The sequence below is a fragment of the Bos grunniens genome, chromosome 19 (assembly GCF_055505025.1).
Source record: "Bos grunniens cultivar Pamir isolate PY7600 chromosome 19, Bosgru_T2T1.0, whole genome shotgun sequence".
NCBI lineage: Eukaryota > Metazoa > Chordata > Mammalia > Artiodactyla > Bovidae > Bos > Bos grunniens.
Window position 1 is genome coordinate 16,680,777 of NC_141183.1, and position 22,352 is coordinate 16,703,128.

General features: G+C 36.7%; 1 protein-coding gene and 1 pseudogene across 2 annotated transcripts in view; both read right to left on the reverse strand.

Annotated features, from left to right (window-relative positions):
• Window positions 1–22,352, reverse strand: part of EFCAB3 (EF-hand calcium binding domain 3) — a 467,300-nt gene that overhangs the window by 140,581 nt on the left and 304,367 nt on the right. Inside the window, exons 54-63 of the mRNA XM_086357127.1 lie at window positions 16,991–17,044; window positions 16,201–16,305; window positions 13,830–13,883; window positions 12,435–12,539; window positions 11,635–11,688; window positions 6,595–6,699; window positions 5,944–5,997; window positions 5,342–5,446; window positions 1,239–1,292; window positions 492–596 (exon numbers count right to left, since the gene is read on the reverse strand). Of these exons, the coding sequence (XP_086213253.1) occupies window positions 492–596; window positions 1,239–1,292; window positions 5,342–5,446; window positions 5,944–5,997; window positions 6,595–6,699; window positions 11,635–11,688; window positions 12,435–12,539; window positions 13,830–13,883; window positions 16,201–16,305; window positions 16,991–17,044 (795 nt within the window). The remainder of the gene's footprint in view (window positions 1–491; window positions 597–1,238; window positions 1,293–5,341; window positions 5,447–5,943; window positions 5,998–6,594; window positions 6,700–11,634; window positions 11,689–12,434; window positions 12,540–13,829; window positions 13,884–16,200; window positions 16,306–16,990; window positions 17,045–22,352) is intronic.
• LOC147351397 (NEDD4 family-interacting protein 1 pseudogene) lies at window positions 14,345–16,050 on the reverse strand (annotated as a pseudogene). Its single transcript, XR_015148210.1, has 3 exons — window positions 15,985–16,050; window positions 15,541–15,717; window positions 14,345–15,037 (listed from the first exon to the last, which is right to left on the reverse strand). The product of XR_015148210.1 is annotated as an NEDD4 family-interacting protein 1 pseudogene (transcript).

Sequence of the window (22,352 nt, forward strand, 5' to 3'; positions counted from 1 at the left end):
CTTCTCCATTATCAATTATTACAGGATATTGAATATATTTCATGTGCTGTACTGTAGGACCTTGCTGCTTATCCATTCTGTATGTAATCGTTTGCCTCTGCTAATCCCAGACTCCCAATCCATCCTTTCCCCTTTGCCACCTCACCCTTGGCAACCACAGTTTGCTCTCTATGTCTGTGAGTCTGCTTCTGTTTCGTAGATACATTCATTTGTGTTATATTTCAGATTCCACATATTAGTGATGTCATATGGTATTTGTCTTTCTTTTTCTGATTTATTTCACTTAATGGCAGGACTCAGGTTTGATGCTATAGCTTTTCAAAATGAGAAACCTAAATGTTAAAGGCCTAATTTCTTTACAGCTAAAGATTGGTATTTTTGTGTTTTAGATTTTTATACAAAACTAGAATGGCCCATTTTTATGATGTTCTCACAATGAAGTTTATACAAGCACAGAGATACATACACAGATACATACATCAAATACCTACCAGCAAATGGCAATATTTTCAACAGCTCCCAGATTTCCCTATTTGTGAGCTCTATTCCCAGGTTTCTTAGTGTTTTCTGTATGTCTTTGGCTTCAACTTTTTCTCCTTTAAAAGATGGGAATGGTTACAGATGAGAATTGCTTACTGACTCCAAACGATGAAGTGTCTAAAGCTTGTACAGGGTTTTCTACAGTTTTCGGAAGTTATTTCTTTAATTCTAAACAAAATACTTATTTCTAATGCTCTTAAGGACCTCAAAGAAGTTAACCCAGCTCATGGTAAAGGGATATATAGGAGGCAAAGTGATCTAAGTTATGTACAGGCAGCTACCTCATCTAAATTGTATTAACCATCAGGTAGAATTTGTGTTTCTCTTTGTCTGAATTACAAGATGAATTATCTTCATTAACCACATTATTTGTATTTCTATCAAAATTTCACTCTAACATTTACTGGGTTACAGTAGACATGAGATAAGTATTTTGAATGAATGAATAGGTGAGTTGGCCACTGAAATAAATCACAAAATAAAAAAGTTTCAGAGAATACAGAACTTGTTATAGAGAAATAGTGATATGTTTTGCTAAAACATAAATAATCCAATGTAATCTTCATGTCATTAGAATCAACTTTAATTGTTACAAAAACAGAAGTTAAAAATCAATGACAAAATAAGAAAACAGCTTTACATCTGTATGGAGTATTTGCATTTTAGTTTTATATCTTTTCACAAAACGTATTGCTCACCTGTTATTTTCTTTATTTCTTTTAGCAGTTTATGCAGATCAGTCTTGCCAAACACTAAAACATAAGCCACAATTTAGACAGACACAATTGTAGACTGATTTAAAAAGATTATTAAAATATTTAAGCATTAATTTCATTATTTATTCTCTTCTCCCTCTTAGCATCTCAGTCTCTGCGTGCATGCATATGAAAATTTCCCTCCTCAGGTTTGTTCTGGTGGCTTTACACCATCTACTGTATCAGATTCCAGCAATAAGGATAAAAACTTTCACTTTGGAACTTAAAGTCTACCTATTTCCCCACTTAACACTACTCCATACTGTAACCCCCAAGGTAGCTTAATCTACTGCATTTGTTTGTAGTAGTAATGTTCATTACATAATCAAAGACTATGAGAGTCTTTAAATTACAAAATATGTCTATTTATTCTGTATCCCATCCAGACAAGTTAGGGATGCCCATAGTAATATTAGACAGTTTAAAATTAAACAGTAGAATGGAACATAATGAGAATTATCTCTTCAATCAGTATAATTTCCCAGAATTGCAGATGTAGTACATTTTAGGCCAAGAAAAAAAAATCTAGAACTATGCACATTATTCGTATTTTCTTACCGAAAAAACAGAATACTATTTATTACTATGGAATCTTATTCTTCCTTTGGGGTAGTTTCCAGTACATTCTCCCCATACATTTGGTTATCAGATTTATGCTTTGGGGTCTCTTGCTACATATAGCACAGTATAATTTTACATTAAATTTCCACATTGGTGATAACGATCAGGTAACATCTACTGATTAACACAACTGAAAATTCTTGCTGAGAGTCTTGAGTAGTTGCTAAATTAACATATTATCTAGTTAATTCTATTTCTCACTCAACAAGCATTTATAGGTGTCAAAGATCTGCACTCATTGTGCTCGTTACTAAGGGATACAACAGCCCATGGGGTTGCAAAGAATGAGACACGACTGAGTACACACACACACACACACACACAATGGTGAGCAGCATAGACATGGTTCCTATCCTCACAGAGCCTTCATTTATTATTGATTTCACTAAGTCTAGGTGGAGAAGGCAATGGCAACCCACTCCAGTACTCTTGCCTAGAAAATCTCATGGATGGAGGAGGAGTCTGGTAGGCCGCAGTCCATGAGGTCTCAAAGAGTCGGACACGACTGAGCTACTTCACTTTCACTTTTCACTTTCATGCATTGGAGAAGGAAATGGCAACCCACTCCAGTGTTCTTGCCTGGAGAATCCCAGGGACGGTGGAGCCTGGTGGACTGCTGTCTATGGGGTCGCACAGAGTCGGACATGACTGAAGCGACTTAGCAGCAGCAGGTGAGAAAAGGCTTTTGATCTTTCTTTTAGCTTTCCCATCAGAGACAGCAAGGAAAATCCATTCTGGTTTCACAGATTCAACACCAAAGGTATAACAACTAATTATGTATAGAAAGATAATGTGATTCATTGAAGAAAGTAGAATACTATCTGGGTTTACAAATGCTTATCTTTGCTCTTTATGTACATAATGAGGGTGTCTCTAGCCTGAGGATTAAAAAGCTTTACACCTTCCAATTTTTAAATGGGAATCTCAGCCTGCATTCAGTTATTTAAATTTGATCAATTAAATTAACTAGGGTAGCTTTTCAAAATGCTTTTACTACCCATAAGTATTTATTTCCTCCTCTCTTTGAACTTCACTAAAATGATAGGAAAGTAATAACAAATGTACTCAAAAGACATTTATGGGAGATGAAATCCTCATGAACAAGAGACTTCACAAACATTTGAAAATTAGAAAGCAAATAGGAGAGTGGTAACTAATTCAGCAGAGCTGAGGAAGAAAGAAAGAAAGTGAAAGTGAAGTCGCTCAGTTGTGTCCGACTCTTTGCAACCCCATGGACTGTAGCCTACCAGGCTCCGCTGTCCATGGGATTTTCCAGGCAATAGTCCTGGAGTGGATTGCCATTTCCTTCTCCAGGGGTCTTCCCAACCCAGGGATCGAACCCGGGTCTACCGCATTGTAGACAGACCCTTTACAGTCTGAGCCACCAGGGAACTTAAAAGCCTATGAGGGGACACTAATGAAAAGCAGCATAATTCACAAAGAAGAAACCTAAAAAGTTTCAAGATACAGAGTATCGGGTTAGGTGTAGGAATGAACATCAAGGGGACTGCTAGCAAATTAGTACACACAGGCAAGTTAACAACATTCCCCTCCTCTGCTAGTTATTACCCTTTCTTGTATTCCCATTTTGTCCAAATTCCACTCCACCATCACTTCTCCTCTCACCCCCCTGCCCATTCCCTAAAAACCAGAAATTTATTCTCTAGAGACATGGACACAGAGAAATTCTGGACTCTGGAAGGTAGGCACAGTAAATGTTAGGCAAGAGGATTAAAATGGGGCATTATATGAATGTTAATAAACTAAAGTGGAAGGGAGGGAGGCTCAAGAGGTAGAAGATATATGTATACTTATGCTTGATTGGGGCTTCCCTGGTACTCAGCTGGTAAAGAATCTGCCTGCAATGCAGGAGACTCTGGTTTGATTCCTGGGTTGGGAAGATCCCTTGGAGAAGAGAAAGCTATCCACTGCAAAATTTTGGGCTTCCCTGGTGGCTCAGACGGCAAAGAATCCACCTACAATATGGGAGACCTGGGTTCGATCCCTGGGTTGGGAAGATCCCCTGGAGGAAGGCATGGCAACTCACTTCAGTATTCTTGCCTAGAAAATCCCCATGGACAGAGGAGGCTGGTGGGCTACAGTCCATGGGGTCACAAAGAGTCAGACACAATTAAGCTACTAAGCATGCGCATGCTTGATTCATGCTGTTGTACAGCAGAAACCAACAGAACGTTGTGAAGAATTATCCTCCATTAAAATAAATAAGTAAATAAAAAGAGTACTTCCCTGGTGGTCCAGTAATAAAGAATCCACCTCCCAAATGCAGGGTATATGAGTTTGATCCCTGGTCTGGGAAGGTCCCACAGGCCATGGGGAACTGAACCCGCAAGCCACAACTACTGAGCCGGTGCTCTAGAGAGCCTGTAGTGCTCAAAAAGAGTAGCCACTGCAATGAGAAGCCCGCGCACCGTAACAGAGAAGATCCTGCTCACAGCAACTAGAGAAAGTCTGCACACAGCAACAAAGACCCAGCACAGTGACAAATAAATAAATAAAATAAAGGAAGATAAAATACTGCTGTTTAAGGTTCTTAATGTAGACAGAGATAAGGTCAGGAATGAATAATGTGAGCGCGTGCCAAAACACAGGGGAAGGGATAAGGAAACTGGTAATTTGCAAGTGTATAAAGGAATTGTTGGTTTGAAACCTAAGGAGCTTCCCAGGTAAAATCTGAAACCAGCCACCTGTACACTGAGGGCAGGGGAAGACCAAAGTAAGAGCAGACCACTCCAGATGGGTGGCTGAAAGGTTTCTAAGCAAGGAAACTTACATATGAGGCTTGCCTTTGGTGACCACAAGACAAGTAGATCTCTGCACTGCCCTCTAGAATCTTAAAAGTTTATATAGAGACTTTAACTGGGTTTAGTCATGTATACCGTCCAGATGGGATTCAACAACACATTGCTCTCTCAAGGCTCTTTGCTTGAGCACAACTCTCACTGTGGGAACAGTGGACACGGTGGGTGTTCTAAGCACAAGGGGGGCAGTGAGGATCCTCCAATTGCTTTGACTCCAGTTTGCAGGTCAACTGGCAGCCATGTTCTCTCAATTACCCGCTCCAACAGGAATGTATAGGCGGGTGATATGATTTTTAAAATAAATGTAAATCATATACTTAATCTGAAATTAGAAACCTCTTCTCTGTGGGTAATAAGCCCTTCTTCAGTTTCTTTCAAGTAAAGGGTTAAACTCCTATAACTCACTGTAGCACATGTACCATCATACATACTGAGATCACTGAAAACACACCAAGTCAAAATAGTCTCTTATGTTAGGACTGGGCTCTTCTCAAAGATTTAAAGAGTGATATTATCACCAAAACAGATTTAGTGCCAGAAATTTTCAAACATAAGCTTATAAGTCTAAATTTCTTTAAAAGGTCTAATATCATCTGTGATGCTCACCATCAGCTGGTAGGTTTTGTGCCAAATCTTTGAGCTTGTTATCTGGGAATTTGATTTTCATGTTTCCCAAAACGTTTTCCAGATTACTGACATCAACCTTCCCACCTATGGAAACATTTGGGAACACGAGGGAAATTTAATGACTTCTCCAATAGAGAAAATTTCAGTCAATTTCCATACAACCAGGACTATCAGCAAAAATATCACTGATCCAAAATGTTCAAGTGCACAATGTGAACAAAATAGAATTAGAATTGTAATTTCTGCATGGTCTTGAGGACAGTCTTAACAAGGTACAAATTCATTCTCCAGTTAGTTACACTGATGGAATGCCCAGAACTACTGCCAATTCTTTACTTCACATTTTCTATATAGGCCCAACTTTAGATTTGCTTTGCAAATAAATTTAATAAAAGCCAAAGTTTACTAAGCAGGAAAGACTATTTGAAAAAAGCACATACATTCAAAACAAATAAAAAATAATCACATAAAAAATTATGTGTGAGGTAGTAAGATCCACAAGAGAATAATTAGACAATAATATTAATGCAAATGTAAGGCAGAAGAATCTTATTTATCTTTCTTCTCATCATGCTTCTTACCATTGAAAGATTTCACACCATCTAGCAATCTATTTTCATATATATTCCCATCATCTGTAAGAAAAGGCACAATCGACATCACAGATAAAAGGATATAGAAATTGAAGAGAGACAATACAAAGGTATAATTTCAAAAACATGCTTTAAAATGATTTGTCTTAGAAATAACTTTGATTTTTGCCCTCCAGTGACTTTGAAACTATGGACAAAAGAAAACTCTCTGAGTGCTGTGTCTGGCTGTAGAACCAATAATTAGCGGCAAACACCTTAATTGGAACATGAACACGTCTTTCCCTCACTTTTCTTTGACTTTTTTCTTCATTCTCCTACTCTTCTATTTCTCCCATCCTCACTTTCTTCCTTACATCTCTCAGTTTAACTTTTAGTTTTGAGGGTGGAACCAAATATAATAAAAGGAATTTTTGTATCCAATGGCAGGATTCAAGAAAATAGAGTTGGTATTTAGAGTTTCCCAAAGAAAGAATTACACTTTCCAAAGGAAGGACAAAGTTACACTAAAATTTCTTACATTTTTTTTTCTGTGGTTTTTAAATTAGGATATCTAGCAGGTATAGTTTTTTTTTTTTTAAGTTGTTTTAAACACCTAAGACTAACCTTTCTCAAAGTTCTAATCTTGTTTGAAATGCTTACCATCAACTGGCAGGTTTTTCACCAGTTCCGAGTATTCTTTAGGTGTGAATTCTATCCCGAAGCCTTCCAGAATATTTTTCAGATCTTCTACATTAATTTTTTCTCCTTCAAAAACAGAAATGGTGAGTATAGTTGACAATATTAATAACTATCTAACTACTTAAAGATATGAAACAAAATCATTCATGTTTATACATCACTATCCCCAGCTGCTAGGTAAAAGATAAAGGCACAGTAAAATCTGCCTAGTGGAGTCAAGAGTGGGAGAGAATTAGAACTTATAGCCCTAAGGGAAGACTTGCTTTCATAACACTGAGAATAAGAAACCACAGTTCTCAGTGTACTGAGGATTTAAATAGTTGCTTTGTAAACTAGAATGGAAAGTTAACCTAATTTTGCTCTGCTTTTCCCAAAACTGCTAAACTGTTTGACCATTATCCTAATTTTTATCATTTCACACAACGGCTATTTTAGTGCTGCTGCTCCTGCTAAGTCGCTTCAGTCATGTCCAACTCTTTGCGACCCCGTGGACTGCAGCCTACCAGGCTCCTCCGTCCATGGGGTTTTCTACAACAGCAGAATTGAGTAGCTGCAACAGAGACTATATAAGCTACTCAATTTTGCTGTTGTAGCACTAAAATAGCCATTGATAATAGATAAAAGAAGACTGTGACTGTGTTCTAGCAAAACTTTCTTTATAAACAGAGGGCTAGATTTGGTCTATGAGCAGTAGTTTGTTTGTCCCCGATACTGATTTTTTACTTTTCAGTGGTGAAGATCTGAAGTATATTATTAGAAAATATTTTAGAAGATATAGGAATTGCTACTAATATAGACTGACTTTGGACAATTAGACACAAACACGTATAATAACAATAAACTGTGGAAAATTCTCAAAGAGATGGGAATACCAGGCCACCTGATCTGTCTCTTGAGAAACCTGTATGCAGGTCAGGAAGCAACAGTTAGAACTGGAAATGCAACAACAGACTGGTTCCAAATAGGAAAAGGAGTACTTCAAGGCTGTATATTGTCACCCTGCTTATTTAACTTATATGCAGAGTACATCATGAGAAATGCTGGGCTGGAGGAAGCACAAGGTGGAATCAAGATTGCCAGGAGAGATATCAATAACCTCAGATATGCAGATGACACCACTCTTATGGGAGAAAGTGAAGAAGAAGTAAAGAGCCCTTGATGAAAGTGAAAGAGGAGAGTGAAAAAGTTGGCTTAAAGCTCAACATTCAGAAAACGAAGATCATGGCATCTGGTCCCATCACTTCATGGGAAATAGATGGGGAAACAGTGGAAACAGTGTCAGACTTTATTTTTCTGGGCTCCAAAATCACTGCAGATGGTGATTGCAGCCATGAAATTAAAAGACGCTTACTCCTTGGAAGGAAAGTTATGAGCAACCTAGACAGGAAGTTAAAAAGCAGAGACATTAATTTGCCAACAAAGGTTTGTCTAGTCAAGGCTATGGTTTTTCCAGTGGGCATATATGGATGTGAGAATTGGACTATAAAGGAAGCTGAGCACAGAAGAATTGATGGTTTTGAACTGTGGTGTTGGAGAAGACTCTTGAGAGTCCCTTGGAGTGCAAGGAGATCCAACCAGTCCATCCTAAAGGAGATCATCCCTGGGTGTTCATTGGAAGGACTGATGTTGAAGCTGAAACTCCAGTGATTTGGCCACCTGATGCAAAGAGCTGACTCATCTGAAAAGACTTTGATGCTGGGAAAGATTGAGGGCAGGAGGAGAAGGGGATGACAGAGGATGAGATGGTTGGATGGCATCACTGACTCAATGGACATGGGTTTGGGTGGACTCTGGGCATTGGTGATGGACAGGGAGCCCTGGTGTGCTGTGGCTCATGGGGTCACAAAAAGTCGAACACGACTGAGTGACTGAACTGAACTGAACTTGAAACAACACCCTTGTAACTACCACCTAGGTAAAGAAACAGAAGAACGTTGATAGCACTCCGGAAGTCTATCTTTCTCAAGCCCTATTCACAGTATTCCTTAAGAGGTAATTATACCCTTAGTTTTTGGACAATGATTTCATTTTTCTTTTGTTTAACATCAAAGCACTGATGACTTTATTTACATGAATCATGAACATTTTGAAGGCATTTCTATTTAGAGAAACATTTTCTTTAACTGTATAGTATATGAGAGATTTTTAGGATGGTCTCTGAAAATGAACTCAAAGGAACTTTTGTGTAAAAATAAAATGATGGTTTGGGTTTCAGTTATTATATATCTATACCTAAACCTAGAAATCAGTTTGGAAGGAAACACGAAAGTCCCAGAATTGGGTTAAAACTATTCACCTTTAATCGTTTTCCCCAAACTTGGTTTGATGTAGATTGGTCGTAAGTACTATTATGTAGCACATAGTCCCATACTTTCTTAAATGGAGGCTACTAAATATAATTTAGTATTTTTCTAGGTATTCCAGTGTCTTTGAAATTAATGAGAATGACTGCATTATGCTATACTAACTATAATACAAAAAAAATTTTTGGAGCTATTTACTTTAAATTTTTTTCTTGGAGTATAGTTGATTTGCAGTGTTTTATTACTTTCTATTGCATGGCAAAGTGAATCAGTTATACATATATCCACTCTTTTTCAGATTATTCTCCCATATAGGTCATTACAGAGTTGGACAATGATTTCTTGCTTTTCTTTATACATTTATCATCTAGTTGGCATGCTTAATCACTGTTATTTAGCTCTGCTTCTTTTCAAATCTTATAAATGAAATCATACACATATTAGTTTCACTGACATATTGGGAGAATAGGGGCTCTAGGAGAGGTCCACCCTGGGAACAGGTCATAGGGGATATATTATTTGTAGAGAACTTAGAAATAATAATAACACCAATTAAAAGTAAGTCTACCTTTTACTATCACTTCAGGCTCGCATTTCAAATAATGTCACTACCAGACTAGACTGTTTCCACTGCATCTTCCTATCTTTGAATACCACTTTTGTGGCTGGTTGATTTTTTTAATTGAGATGAAATTCTCATAATGTAAAAGTAACTATTTTAAAGTGTGCAATTCAGTGGCACTTAGTACATTCACAATGTTGTGAATCAACTCTCTCTAGTTTCAGATATCTTTATTGCCTGGAAAGGAAACCCCATGTTTAATAATCATCACCCATTGTACCCTCCTTTCAGTTCCTAACAATCATGAGCCTACTTTCTGACCCTATGGATCTATTACCTCTTCCTATTAATGGAATCATATAATATGTGACCTTTTATGTCTGGATTATACTACTTAGCATAATGTTTTTGAGGTTAATCCACATTGTAAAATATATCAGTACTTAATTTCTTCTTCTTTTTAAGAAGAGATTGATACAACAGATGTGTTCATCTTTTTAAGTTAAAAAAAATTATTTTTTTTTTGGCTGTTCTAGGTCTTCGTTGCTGTGTGCAGGCTTTCTCTAGTTGCTGTGAACATTGGTCACCCTTTAGTTGTGGTGCATGGGCTTCCCACTGCGGTGGCCTCTTCTGTTGCAGAGCATGGGCTCCAGGCATGTGGGCTCAATAGTGTGGTGCACAGGCTTAGTTACTCTGTGGTATGTGGGAATCTTCCTGGACCAGGGAGCAAATATGTATCCCCTGCATTGGCAGGTGGATTCTTAACCATTGGACCACCACAGAAGTCCTCATGTCTTTTTGAAGCTAAATAATATTTCATTTTATGAACCAAATTGTGTCCATTTGGTATTTATATGTTGATGTTCTAATTCTTAGTACCTTGTAATGTGACTGTGTTTGGAAGTAGGAGTCCTTTGCACTGGACTGAAGCTGATCCTGTTGTGTTGCTGTTAGTGGTTAAGCCCTACTCTTCTTTATTCCTAGCTGTCTCTGTATATCTCAGCTTTGCACCTCTCTGGGTCTCTGGGTGGAATGAAAGCAAAGCAAGTCCTGTGATTTTTGTTCATTTGTTTTTGCAGCCGAACCATGTGGCATGTGGGATCTTAGTTCCTGACAGGGATGAAACATGCAGTGGAAGCCTGAAGTCTTAACCACTGGAACTGCCAGGGAAATCCTCAAAGTAGGTCCTTTGTGAAGTTCCCTGAAAGGATGGAGAAGCTAGTCATCTACCCTATTTTTCTCTTCCTGCTAGGAGAACTCTTTCTATCTGGGGAGTTCCCTCTAAGTGCTGACAGTGCCACCAAGGGGATGTGCTGATACAGGCAAAATCAATTGTTCTTACCCCTTTAACACAGTTATTCTCAGGTTTAAACTCCACTGGGTTGCTTTAATTTCTTAAGTGGACTCCTGAGCTCTCCTAGAACTGCTCTGTTGGTGGATATCTAATTAACTGTTGATCTTCGTGGAGAGTGTGGTCCCCTACTTTATCATCTTGGTGATATCAAACTCTAAATGCAACTGACTTTTATATGTTGATTTTGTATCCTGCGACTTTACTGAATTTATTAGTTCTGAGTTTTTGGTGGAGTCTTCGTAGTTTTGTATATATATATCTTATATATATATATATATATATATATATATATATTAGTAAGATCACCTCATCAGCAAAGAGAGACAATTTTACTTCTTCCTTTCCAATTGGGATCCCTTTTAATTTCATTTTCTTGCCTAACAATATAAATATTCATATACAGGAGACGGGATAAATAAATTATGGCGTATTTGCAAATAGAACATTTATATAACAATGAAAAGAAACTACAATAATAAACTACAAAATCATAAATACATAATTATCTTTAAATAAAAAATGAAATATAGAACTTGTTTTAGGGTTAGAATGTTATTAGGGTTAGGATTAGGGAATACTGCACATTTATGATAGCATTTTTATAGTGTTGAATGAAGCAAAATGAAAACACTATGTTGCATTATCACCTAGATAATAAAGCTATGATTTTTCAAAAGAAGAATAAGCAACATAAAATTTAGGATATACCTGTCTCAAAAAGTGGGAAGGCAGGGTGATGGAATAGGAGAGTTAGGATTTTAATCTTATAACTTTTAACTTGCCTGTAACTGCTTTAATATCACTCATCACTTTTTTCAGAGGAACATTTCCATCAGCTGTAATACAAAGCATAAAAATTCAGACAATGACACAGAACTTAGAAAAATTGTGACCTAGACCGCAGTGAAAGTCTATATATTCTACTAAATTATTTGTGTTCACCTTAAATTTATATTTCCTGTTGAATGCTTGATTCATTATTAGTAAGAAGAACAACAGTGTTTGTCCCGTGTCCTTCTAACACAGTGTCTGACTATGACAAATGTATTATTTAGTTCTTAGGTCTTCAGATGCTTTCTTACAAGCATCGTAAAAATGCCATTTATAAAGAGTCAGGGTTTTTGTTTGTTTTTTTGGTGAACCTTATATCTGGCACTGATCCTAAGGTAGGGGCTTTGAATCTTTCATCTATTCTCAATCAGCTTTCCTTTAATGTTTTCAACTTATTTATCTATCTCTAAATGGTGATGACATGTGGTTGTTAGATACTTGAAGAAATATTAAGGATGTTCCACTACTCCCCATTATGGATATCTTTCTCTCAGTCATTTCTGGCTCTCTCTGTTACTCATTCATTCATTAATCCCTGCTCCCAAGTTTGTTTCTCCCAGCCATTCTCTGAGCTGATAAAACCATTGTGAATATCCCCTCAAAATTACTGATAGTTGAGCAGGATGACAATTTCAGATGAATAAAAATGACAAAAGATAGGATTTCTTCTTAGTTTAAGACTAGTTCTTCAAATTCTTAAAAATTTCTTTAACTCCTCAAATCAGTCTAGTTTTAGAAATTCAATGCTTACCATCAATAGGTTGCTTTTCCACTACACTTTTAAGTTCCTTATTTCTGAGCTTGATCCCCATGCTCCCCAGAACTGGATTCAGATTATTGACATCAACTTTTCCACCTTAGGAAAAAGACATAAATGTGCAAAAAACTCAATAAAGATACAATAAGAAAAATACTTCTTGTCCTGATGAGTTAAACCAGCTCTCAGCTCTCAATATATCTGGCTGCTGGTAAGAGTGTTAACTAGAATTACTTTATTGGAAAGTGGTTTGGCAATAACCATCACAATTCTTTAAAATGTTCATAACTCTTATCCCACTAATTTCACTTTTAGAAATACAGAAAAAGCTCATGTCAAAGGGGACAGGTAAATGTTTATTATAATCTTACTCATAATAAGTGGAAAAAGAAAAAAGTACCCTGAATTTAAATATCTAAAGACAAGAGATATTGTGAAGTAAACCATTGTATTTTCATTCCACAGAAAGTTACATAGCTATAGGTGTTACAAAAAATGGGTATCACAGGAAAAAAATGCTTTTTTAATAGGGTGTAATTATATCAAACAATCATTTAACTTATATGAATTAAAATCACATGTCCAGTATAAATGAACAATGAAATAATTCACATGATTCTCTCTGACATTCCGGGAGCCACAAGCACTTAAGTAGAGAAAACTCCAGATGAACATCAATTTACTGTTCCATCAGATGGACTAAATTCCACTAAGCCTATCATACTGTGAGCATCTTCACTCAGTGAGATTCTAGTATGAGATATATTTTTGTACATTATGGCTCTTAGGCAAGCCAGCTACTTCAGCTAATTGCTTTACTGTAGGAATAACAATCTATTCCATATCATTGGAAGAAAAAGTGACTATACCAGACTTATCAAGACTAGAATGTTGGTTTCTTTTATGGAGTCTTCCAATGAGATTTTAGAGCAATTTTGACTATATGAAATTTTTGCTATTTTAACATTAAGGGCTTCAAAATATAAAGAGTGGCAATGATTCAGCATAGCAATATGAGTGATGAGTTTTTCTTTAATTTTTATATTTACTGGGAATGACACCTTTTATACTGAAAAAAGAAAGGAAAACTAATAGATCATAGCTGTGCATTGTGATGGTTATTTTCAGCACTATGAAAACTAAAACTCCAACTTGACCTACTCAAGAGTACACAAAAAGAGAACTGTGGAGACACTTAGGACTGGTTCCTTTGAATCTGACCTTGGGATCAAGTCTACACAGCATACACTCAAACAAAACAAAACAAAACTATAGCGTCAACATTTAAAAGGGCTGGCAGAGGAATCATGATCCAATGACTAGGAAAAAGTAAATACAAAGATTGAGAATCTCAGTTTTGTGTACTTTCTCCTTACATTTATTACCCACCTTTAAAAGACTTCAAAGCTGCTAGCAGTCTATTCTGAAAAACTTTCTTATCACCTGTAAGAAAAGGCATAGTTCAGGACAGAGAATGACTCACAGATAGAACTTAAGGATCAGACTTTCCTCTTTGTGACTGACTTTATAAATCTACCCATCTTTACCTTCAAATTATGATGAAGCTAAGCAATGAGAAAAGGTGGCATTATGGTATAGAGTGGTAGTCTGGTGTAAAGGTTAAGAGTCCGGGTTCAGATTCTTGCTCTGCTACTGACTAACGTTGTGACCTTAGGCAAATTACTTACCCTTTCTATGCCTCAGGTTTCTCCACTGTAAAATAGGGATAAGGTGTCATCATTGTGTGTGGTGAGGACAGAACTTGGCTCATCATAATCAATTCTGGTATTATTAATAGATCTACTTACTCTTTCACATCCACAGCAACTACCAGTTTATATGCTACAGAGCTAAAACTCACCATCTTTTCCTATTCTATTTTAAATTCTTTTCATTCCTTTTTTCTATCACATTTCTATTCTGTTTTCTTTACTTCTTCCAGTTCAAGTTTGACATGTCAGTGGCCTAATGAGTAACAGCAGGAATTTGCTTCATCCTATTTTCTCTTTTTCAATAGCACTTTCTTCTCTAAAAGCAGGTGGTTATTCCTCTGTGTTCTGCATCTCGATTCACTTCCTGCAGATGTTCTCTTGTTTCTTGAGAGAGGAATCATAAACGCAGGAAGGCCTCTGCCAGAAAATGTCTTCGCTAAATAAAGAGAACTCTGTCCTGCAGAAATTTGAGTTTTTATATCTTCCAAACTTTTGCATAATTAACAAATCCTCTGAGAAACAGGAGAAAACCTAAAACCAGAAACACCCACCAGAGACAATTCTGACCATCAAACTATCCAGGGAAATAGGTGGAAAACCTGACAACAAGGATCTGCTTGATTAGACAGAGGCCAAATCCTGAAATGGCCTCATACTTTCCTGCAGTTGAAGTGGCCAGGAAAGCAGACAGGAAATACCCAATCTAGTTTTAAAGAAGAATGCCATAAAAAAGTTCACATGAAAATCCTGTTGTTGCCTAAACTAAGTTGGTCAGCATTATCGAAGTCATCCTGACCCACAAAATACTCATCTCTTCCAGAAACTGAGGGGATAGTAGTTTCATGCTTGATTCTCTTGCCTTCATTATAACTGGGTAGTATTGTTCAGTTCAGTCACTCAGTCGTGTCCAACTCATTGCGACCCCATGAACCGCGGCACGCCAGGCCTCCCCATCCATCACCAACTCCCAGAGTCCACTGAAACCCATGTTCACTGAGTCGATGATGCCATCTAACCATCTCATCCTCTGTCGTCCCCTTCTCCTCCTGTCCCCAATCTTTCCCAACATCAGGGTCTTTTCCAATGAGTCAGCTCTTTGCATCAGGTGGCCAAAGTATTGGAGTTTCAGCTTCAGCATCAGTCCTTCCAGTGAATATTCAGGACTGATCTCCTTTAGGATGGACTGGTTGGATCTCCTTGCAGTCCAAGGGACTCTCAAGAGTCTTCTCCAACACCACTGTTCAAAAGCATCAATTCTTCAGTGCTCAGCTTTCTTTATAGTCCAACTCTCACATCCATACATGCCCACTGGAAAAACCATAGCCTTGACTAGATGGACCTTTGTTGGCAAAGTAACGTCTCTGCTTTTTAATGTGCTGTCTAGCCAGGTAATATAATAACATGGAGGCTTTGCAAACTCAGACTCATCTTTGTACTCAAAGTATTCTGCATTCTCTGCAGAGATGCTGCTTTGAGGTGGAAGACTGTAACCTGCAGCCTGTTCAGGTTTCTTCAGGCTCTTCTTCATGATGCAGCTGCTGGTACTGGATGCTACAAAGCTCAGGCTTGAAGATGTTGTTAACTTCTGAACTGATATAATAATACAGAAAACTCTAATTTCTTGGCAGCTGGTACAAGATTTACTTACAGGGATACATAGAACTTTGCTGAGAAGATGCTTTGTCGAGAAGCTTTCAGAAAGATGTTGAGCTTTTGTACTTAAAGGAAAAAAGAAACTTTCTTCTGAGGACTTTTTTGATGCTTACTGAGAGAGACAAAATGTAAATTCCACTCCTTCCTCCCCTTTTTCAAAATCATCAGTAACATCTTACCTCCTCAAAATTGATTTTTTGGAAGAGGATTCTTTTGACAGTTGATCTCTGTCCTTGAGTTCGCATAGAGAAATAGAGACACTGTTCATAAGAAAGCAAGAGCTGTAGGGTGGGGGCAGGTATTTATGAACACGTGACACTTTAAAGTATAAACATCATAAATAGAACCATAAAACTCAATGCTTTGGGGGTCACAGTAACCCAAATGCAGCTCACCATCAACTGGCAGTAATTTTAGCAGTTCCAGACATTCCTTATCATTGACTTCTATCCCCATGTCTCCAAGAACATTTTTCAGATCACTGGCATTAATCTTTTCTCCTTTGAAAAGACAGAGTGTTTATAGGTGAAAACTTTAGAAATTTTATTCAATGTTTTAAAGAGGTTCACTAGAACATGATATTAGCCTATGTTGCATGTATCTTTAGATACATTTATAATACTTTATGTGGCATCATTTCCAATCTGATTAAAAAGCAGAGGCAAAACAGGATATGGAAATTCAGTGTATCAATAGAAGTCAAAGTAAGTTTGCTCTTATAATATTGAGATAGTGAGGGCTCTCTTAAAGTTGGGAATAATATGCAGAATGAAATCTAGTTATCAGATTGGATAATGAATTGCCAAAAGAAATAATTATGAGAGGAGATATTATACGGACTTATGTAACTGTTCACACATACACATACAAAAATATATTATCTTGCACTTTCCAAGGCTTTGCCTTATTTTTTCACATGCTTACCTAAAATTTAACTATTCACATGTAGGCAAAGACAGACCTATATAATATCTCTACCATAGATAGAACTTGTTATGAGAACAAAGTCTGTGGTTCCATTTTAATACATAGATAACCAGAGATTGAGTGGACTTTTTCAGGTAGAAATCTTTAATGATAATTGGGTAAATGTCAAAATTACTATGAACAATAGACTACTAGACAAGAGCATCTAAAATATGACTTATTATAAAGCATTATGATTTCAATGTCATAGAAACTCACCAGTAAAGTCTTTCATACTCAGTGTCACATTTTTTAGATCAACTTTCCCATCCACTGTAAGACACAAAGCAGTCATATATAACAATGAGACTGTTCCTTATGCTTTCTCAACCTGTGATTCCTGCCCTCAGCTAGAATGTTGATATCATCTTACATTTTAGTTCTATTCTATTACATTTTATATAATAAATAGTTACTTAGACATAAAAAATTGTTTTAGTCCTTTCCTCTACTTTGTTTCATGCGTCCCACTATTTCCTCCAGTGTTCACACTTTTATTCTTTATGTATAAGTCTTTTTTAAAATCCTACTTATAAATTCCTCTTTGTTCCCAATGTTATAAAATTTTACAAGTAGTTTTTAGGAATAAGTTGAAAAAATTTTAATCCTGCTTAACATTCAATGGCCCCTTTCAATTTAGGACTGTAGGAAAGAATATGAAGAAATGAAATGATAATGTATGAGTAATTCTAGAGGAACATAGTGTGTAAAACAAGAAAATAAGTTGGGAAGGGGGATTAACAAAATTAAAATAGTCCAAGAATCTTGCACTGTCTTGAATGAGGATAAAAGCCCAATACAAAATTGGAGTAAGATAAATTAAGGATGTATATTGTAATCTCTGAAATAATCTTTAAAAAGTCCAAACTAATAAGAAAAATAATAGAAACCCAAAAGCAAAGCAAGGATGGAAGAAAACAGAATGTTGAACAGGTACAAATAAAGGCATTGAGTAAAAGTAGATTTAAACACAAATATGTTAGTAATATCATAACTGCTATTAGTAATACAAAAATAAAAACAATAGATTCATATTGCTGATATTTTGTTTAGGATTTTTGCACATTTGTTTATGAGAGAGACTGGCTACTGATCTTCCTTTTTTTTGTGTTTTCTTCATCAAGTTTGGGTATCAAGATTAAGATAGTTTCATAAATCAAACCAGAAGTGTTTCTGCTTTCTGTGTTCTTTGAACAGTTGATAAAGAAGGTTACTATATCTTATTTACATGTTAGGAAAAATTAATCAAGGAAGTGATCTAACCATCTAAAACTTAAGAATTTAAAATATCTGAAATATAAGGATTTAGAGAAGTTGAAAGTAAGAGGATGGGTAGATATAGACCAAACAAATACTAAGCAAAAACAAAGTAGTGGGGTTATATTGACACCAAACAACATGGTCACAAACACAAAAAACTGCAAAGTTAGAAGGAGGAAAAAGAAAAATTCTAAATTATGGTTGGATATTTTAATATATTTCAATGAGTAGTTAATAAAATAAGCAGAAAAAAGCATTAAGACTACAGGAAATTTGAACTACAAATTTAACAAACTTGATTTAATGGACATATAGACAACACTGTACCCAATAATTTCAGAATGCATATTTCCTTTCACATAGGGAGCATTTACAAAAATGATCATATATTGCATTGTAAAGCTAAATATCAATAATTTTAAAAGTAATGAGGGGCTTTCCTAGTGATCCAGTAGCTAAGATTCTATGGTCCCAATGCAGGAGGCCTGGGTTTGACCCTTGGTCAGGAAACTAGACCCCACATGACGCAACTAAGAGTTTCCATACCTCAACTAAAGATCCTGCACGCCTCAACGAAAATCGAAGATTCTACATGCCTCAAGTAAGAACTGGCACAGCCAAATAAATAAATCTTTAAAAACAAAAGTATTTTGCCTATATTCTCTAGGAGTTTCCATGGGGTACCATTTCACGCCAGTCAGAATGGCTGCAATCCAAAAGTCTACAAGCAATATATGCTGGAGAGGGTGTGGAGAAAAGGGAACCCTCTTACACTGTTGGTGGGAATGCAAACTAGTACAGCCACTATGGAGAACAGTGTGGAGATTCCTTAAAAAACTGGAAACAGAACTGCCTTATGATCCAGCAATCCCACTGCTGGGCATACACACTGAGGAAACCAGAATTGAAAGAGACACGTGTACCCCAATGTTCATCACAGCACTGTTTATAATAGCCAGGACATGGAAGCAACCTAGATGTCCATCAGCAGATGAATGGATAAGAAAGCTGTGGTACATATACACAATGGAGTATTACTCAGCCATTAAAAAGAAAATATTTGAATCAGTTCTAATGAGGTGGATGAAACTGGAGCCTATTATACAGAGTGAAGTAAGCCAGAAGGAAAAACACCAATACAGTATACTAACGCATATATATGGAATTTAGAAAGATGGTAACAATAACCCTGTGTACGAGACAGCAAAAGAGACACTGATGTATAGAACAGTCTTTTGGACTCTGTGGGAGAGGGAGAGGGTGGGATGATTTGGGAGAATGGCATTGAAACATGTATAATATCATATATGAAACGAGTCGCCAGTCCAGGTTCGATGCACGATACTGGATGCTTGGGGCTGGTGCACTGGGACGACCCAGAGGGATGGTATGGGGAGGGAGGAGGGAGGAGGGTTCAGGATGGGGAACACATGTATACCTGTGGTGGATTCATTTTGATATATGGCAAAACCAATACAATATTGTAAAGTTAAAAAATAAAAAAAAATTCAAAACCCCCCCCAAAAATAAAATAAAATTAAAAAACCCACAAAAGTAATGACAATAAATGGTCCAAAATAACATTAAGAAAACAGTTCCATCTATAGTAACATCAAAAGAACAAATCACCTATCACTGAGGAATAAATTTACAAAAAAAAGGGACAAAACTCATACTTCAAACACTATAAAACATTATTGCAAGAAATTGATTGACTTAAATAAATGGAAAGATATCCCATGATCATGGATCAGAACACTTAATATTGAAACGATGGTAATATTCTCTGTGACTATCCCCTACCCTCTCTCACATGCTGAATTGATCTAGAAACACAAGAACATTTTTATCAAATCTTAGCTGGCATTTTTTTCCAAATTTTAAGAGCCAATCTTAAAATTCAAATGTAAATGCAAGGTATCTTGAATAGCCAAAACAATCTCAGAGAAAAGAACAAAGTTGGAAGACGTACACTTTCCAATTTCAAACCTTATTAAAAAGTGATAGTAATCAATGTAGTGAAGTACCAGCAAAAGGCTAGATATATGGATCAATGGAGAGGAACTGAGAGTTCAGAAATAAATCACTGTATTCACTATTAACTGATTTTTGACAAGGGTATCATGACAGTTCAGTGAAGAAGAGGAGACTTTTCAACAAATGGTGCTGAGACAACTATACATCCACATGCAAAAGACTGAAGTTAGATCCCTTCTTCATACCATATACAGAAATAATGTATCATAGATTCAAAATTAAGAGCTGAAACTATAAAACCTTTAGAAAGAAATATAAAAATAAATCATTTTTATTGTGGATTAGGCAAAACATTCTTATATATGACACCAAAAGCATAGGTGACAAAAGAAAAACTAGATAAACTGGACTTCATCAAAACTAAAAGCATTTGTGCTTCAAAGGACACCATCAAGGAAGTGAGGAACTCACAGAACAGGAGAAAGTATTTGAAAATCATGCATATGATAAGGGAGTTTTATATAGAATATATAAAGAATTCTTATAACTCAATAATAAAAAGACAACCCAATTGAAAAGTAGGTAAAGAATCTGAATATATGTTTCTCTAATGGAAATATATGAATAGCCAACAAGTACATGAAGAGATGTGCAACATCATCATTAGACATAAAATAAATAAAAATTAAAACTACCACTTTACATCACTAGGATGACTATAATAAAAAAGAGAGATAATAACAAGTAGTGACAAGGATGTGAAGAAATTGGAACCCTCACATGTTGCTGATGGAAATGTAAAATGATACAATTACTTTGTAAAATAATTTCAATTCCCCAAAATGTTAAACATAGAGCTATCATATGTTCCAGCATTTCCACTCCTAAGAATATGCCCAATAATAATGAAAACATGTATCCATAAAAATTTACATGAGACTATTCATAGCAGCATTATTCATAATAGCCAAAATGTGGAAACAAACCCCAAATGTTCATCGACTTACGAATGAAGAAACAAAAAGTGGTATATCCATATAATGGAAGATTGCTTGGCAACGAAAATGAATGAAGTGGTGATACATGATATAAAATGGATGAGCCTTGAAAACATTATGCTATATGAAAGAAACCAGTCACTTATGATTCTCCAGAACACATGAAATCTCCAGAACAGGCAAACCGGTAGGGACGAAAAGCAGATTAATGGTTGCTAGAGGCTGAGAAGAAGAGGAGAGTAGGGAATGACTGTTAGTGGGTAAGAGGTTTCCTTTTGGGGTTTGGTAATGTTCCAGGCAAATAGGTGGGGAAACAGTGGAAACAGTAGCTGACTTTATTTTTCTGGGCTCCAAAATCACTGCAGATGGTGACTGCAGCCATGAAATTAAGACACTTACTCCTTGGAAGGAAAGTTATGACCAACCTAGACAGCATATTAAAAAGCAGAGACATTACTTTGCCAACAAAGGTCCATCTAGTCAAGGCTATGGTTTTTCCAGTGGTCATGTATGGATGTGAGAGTTGGACTGTGAAGAAGGCTAAGCGCCGAAGAAATGATGTTTTTGAACTGTGGTGTTGGAGAAGACTCTTGAGAGTCCCTTGGATTGCAAGGAGATCCAACCAGTCCATCCTAAAGGAAATCAGTCCTGAATATTCACTGGAAGGACTGATGCTGAAGCTGAAACTCCAATACTTTGGCCACCTGAAGCGAAGAGATGACTCATTTGAAAAGACCCTGATGCTGGGAAAGATTGAGGGCAGGAGGAGAAGGGGATGACAGAGGATGGCATAATCGACTCAATGGACATGGGTTTTGGTGAACTCTGGGAGTTGGTGATGGACAGGGAGGCCTGGCGTGCTGTGGTTCATGGGGTCACAAAAAGTCAGACACGACTGAGCGACTGAACTGATTGACTGAATGTTCCAGAGTCCAAGCTGGGTTTAGAAAAGGCAGAGGACCCAGAGATCAAATTGTTAACATTTGCTGGATCATAGAGAAAGCAAGGGAATTCCAGAAAACTGTCTACTTTTGTTTCATCGACTACACCAAAGCCTTTGACTGTGTGGATCATAACAGTCTGTGGAAAGCTCTGAAAGAGATGGGAATACCAAACCATCTTACCTGTCTCCTAAGAAGCCTGTATGTGGGTCAAGAAGCAACAGTTAGAGTCTGTATGGAACAATTGACTCGTTCAGGATTAAGAAAGGAGTACACCAGGGCTGTCTGCTGTCACCCTGTTTATTTAACCTATATGCTGAGCGCATCATGAGAAATGCTGGGCCGGATGAGTTACAAGCTGGAATTAAGATAGGCAGGAGAAGCATTAACAACCTCAGATATGTG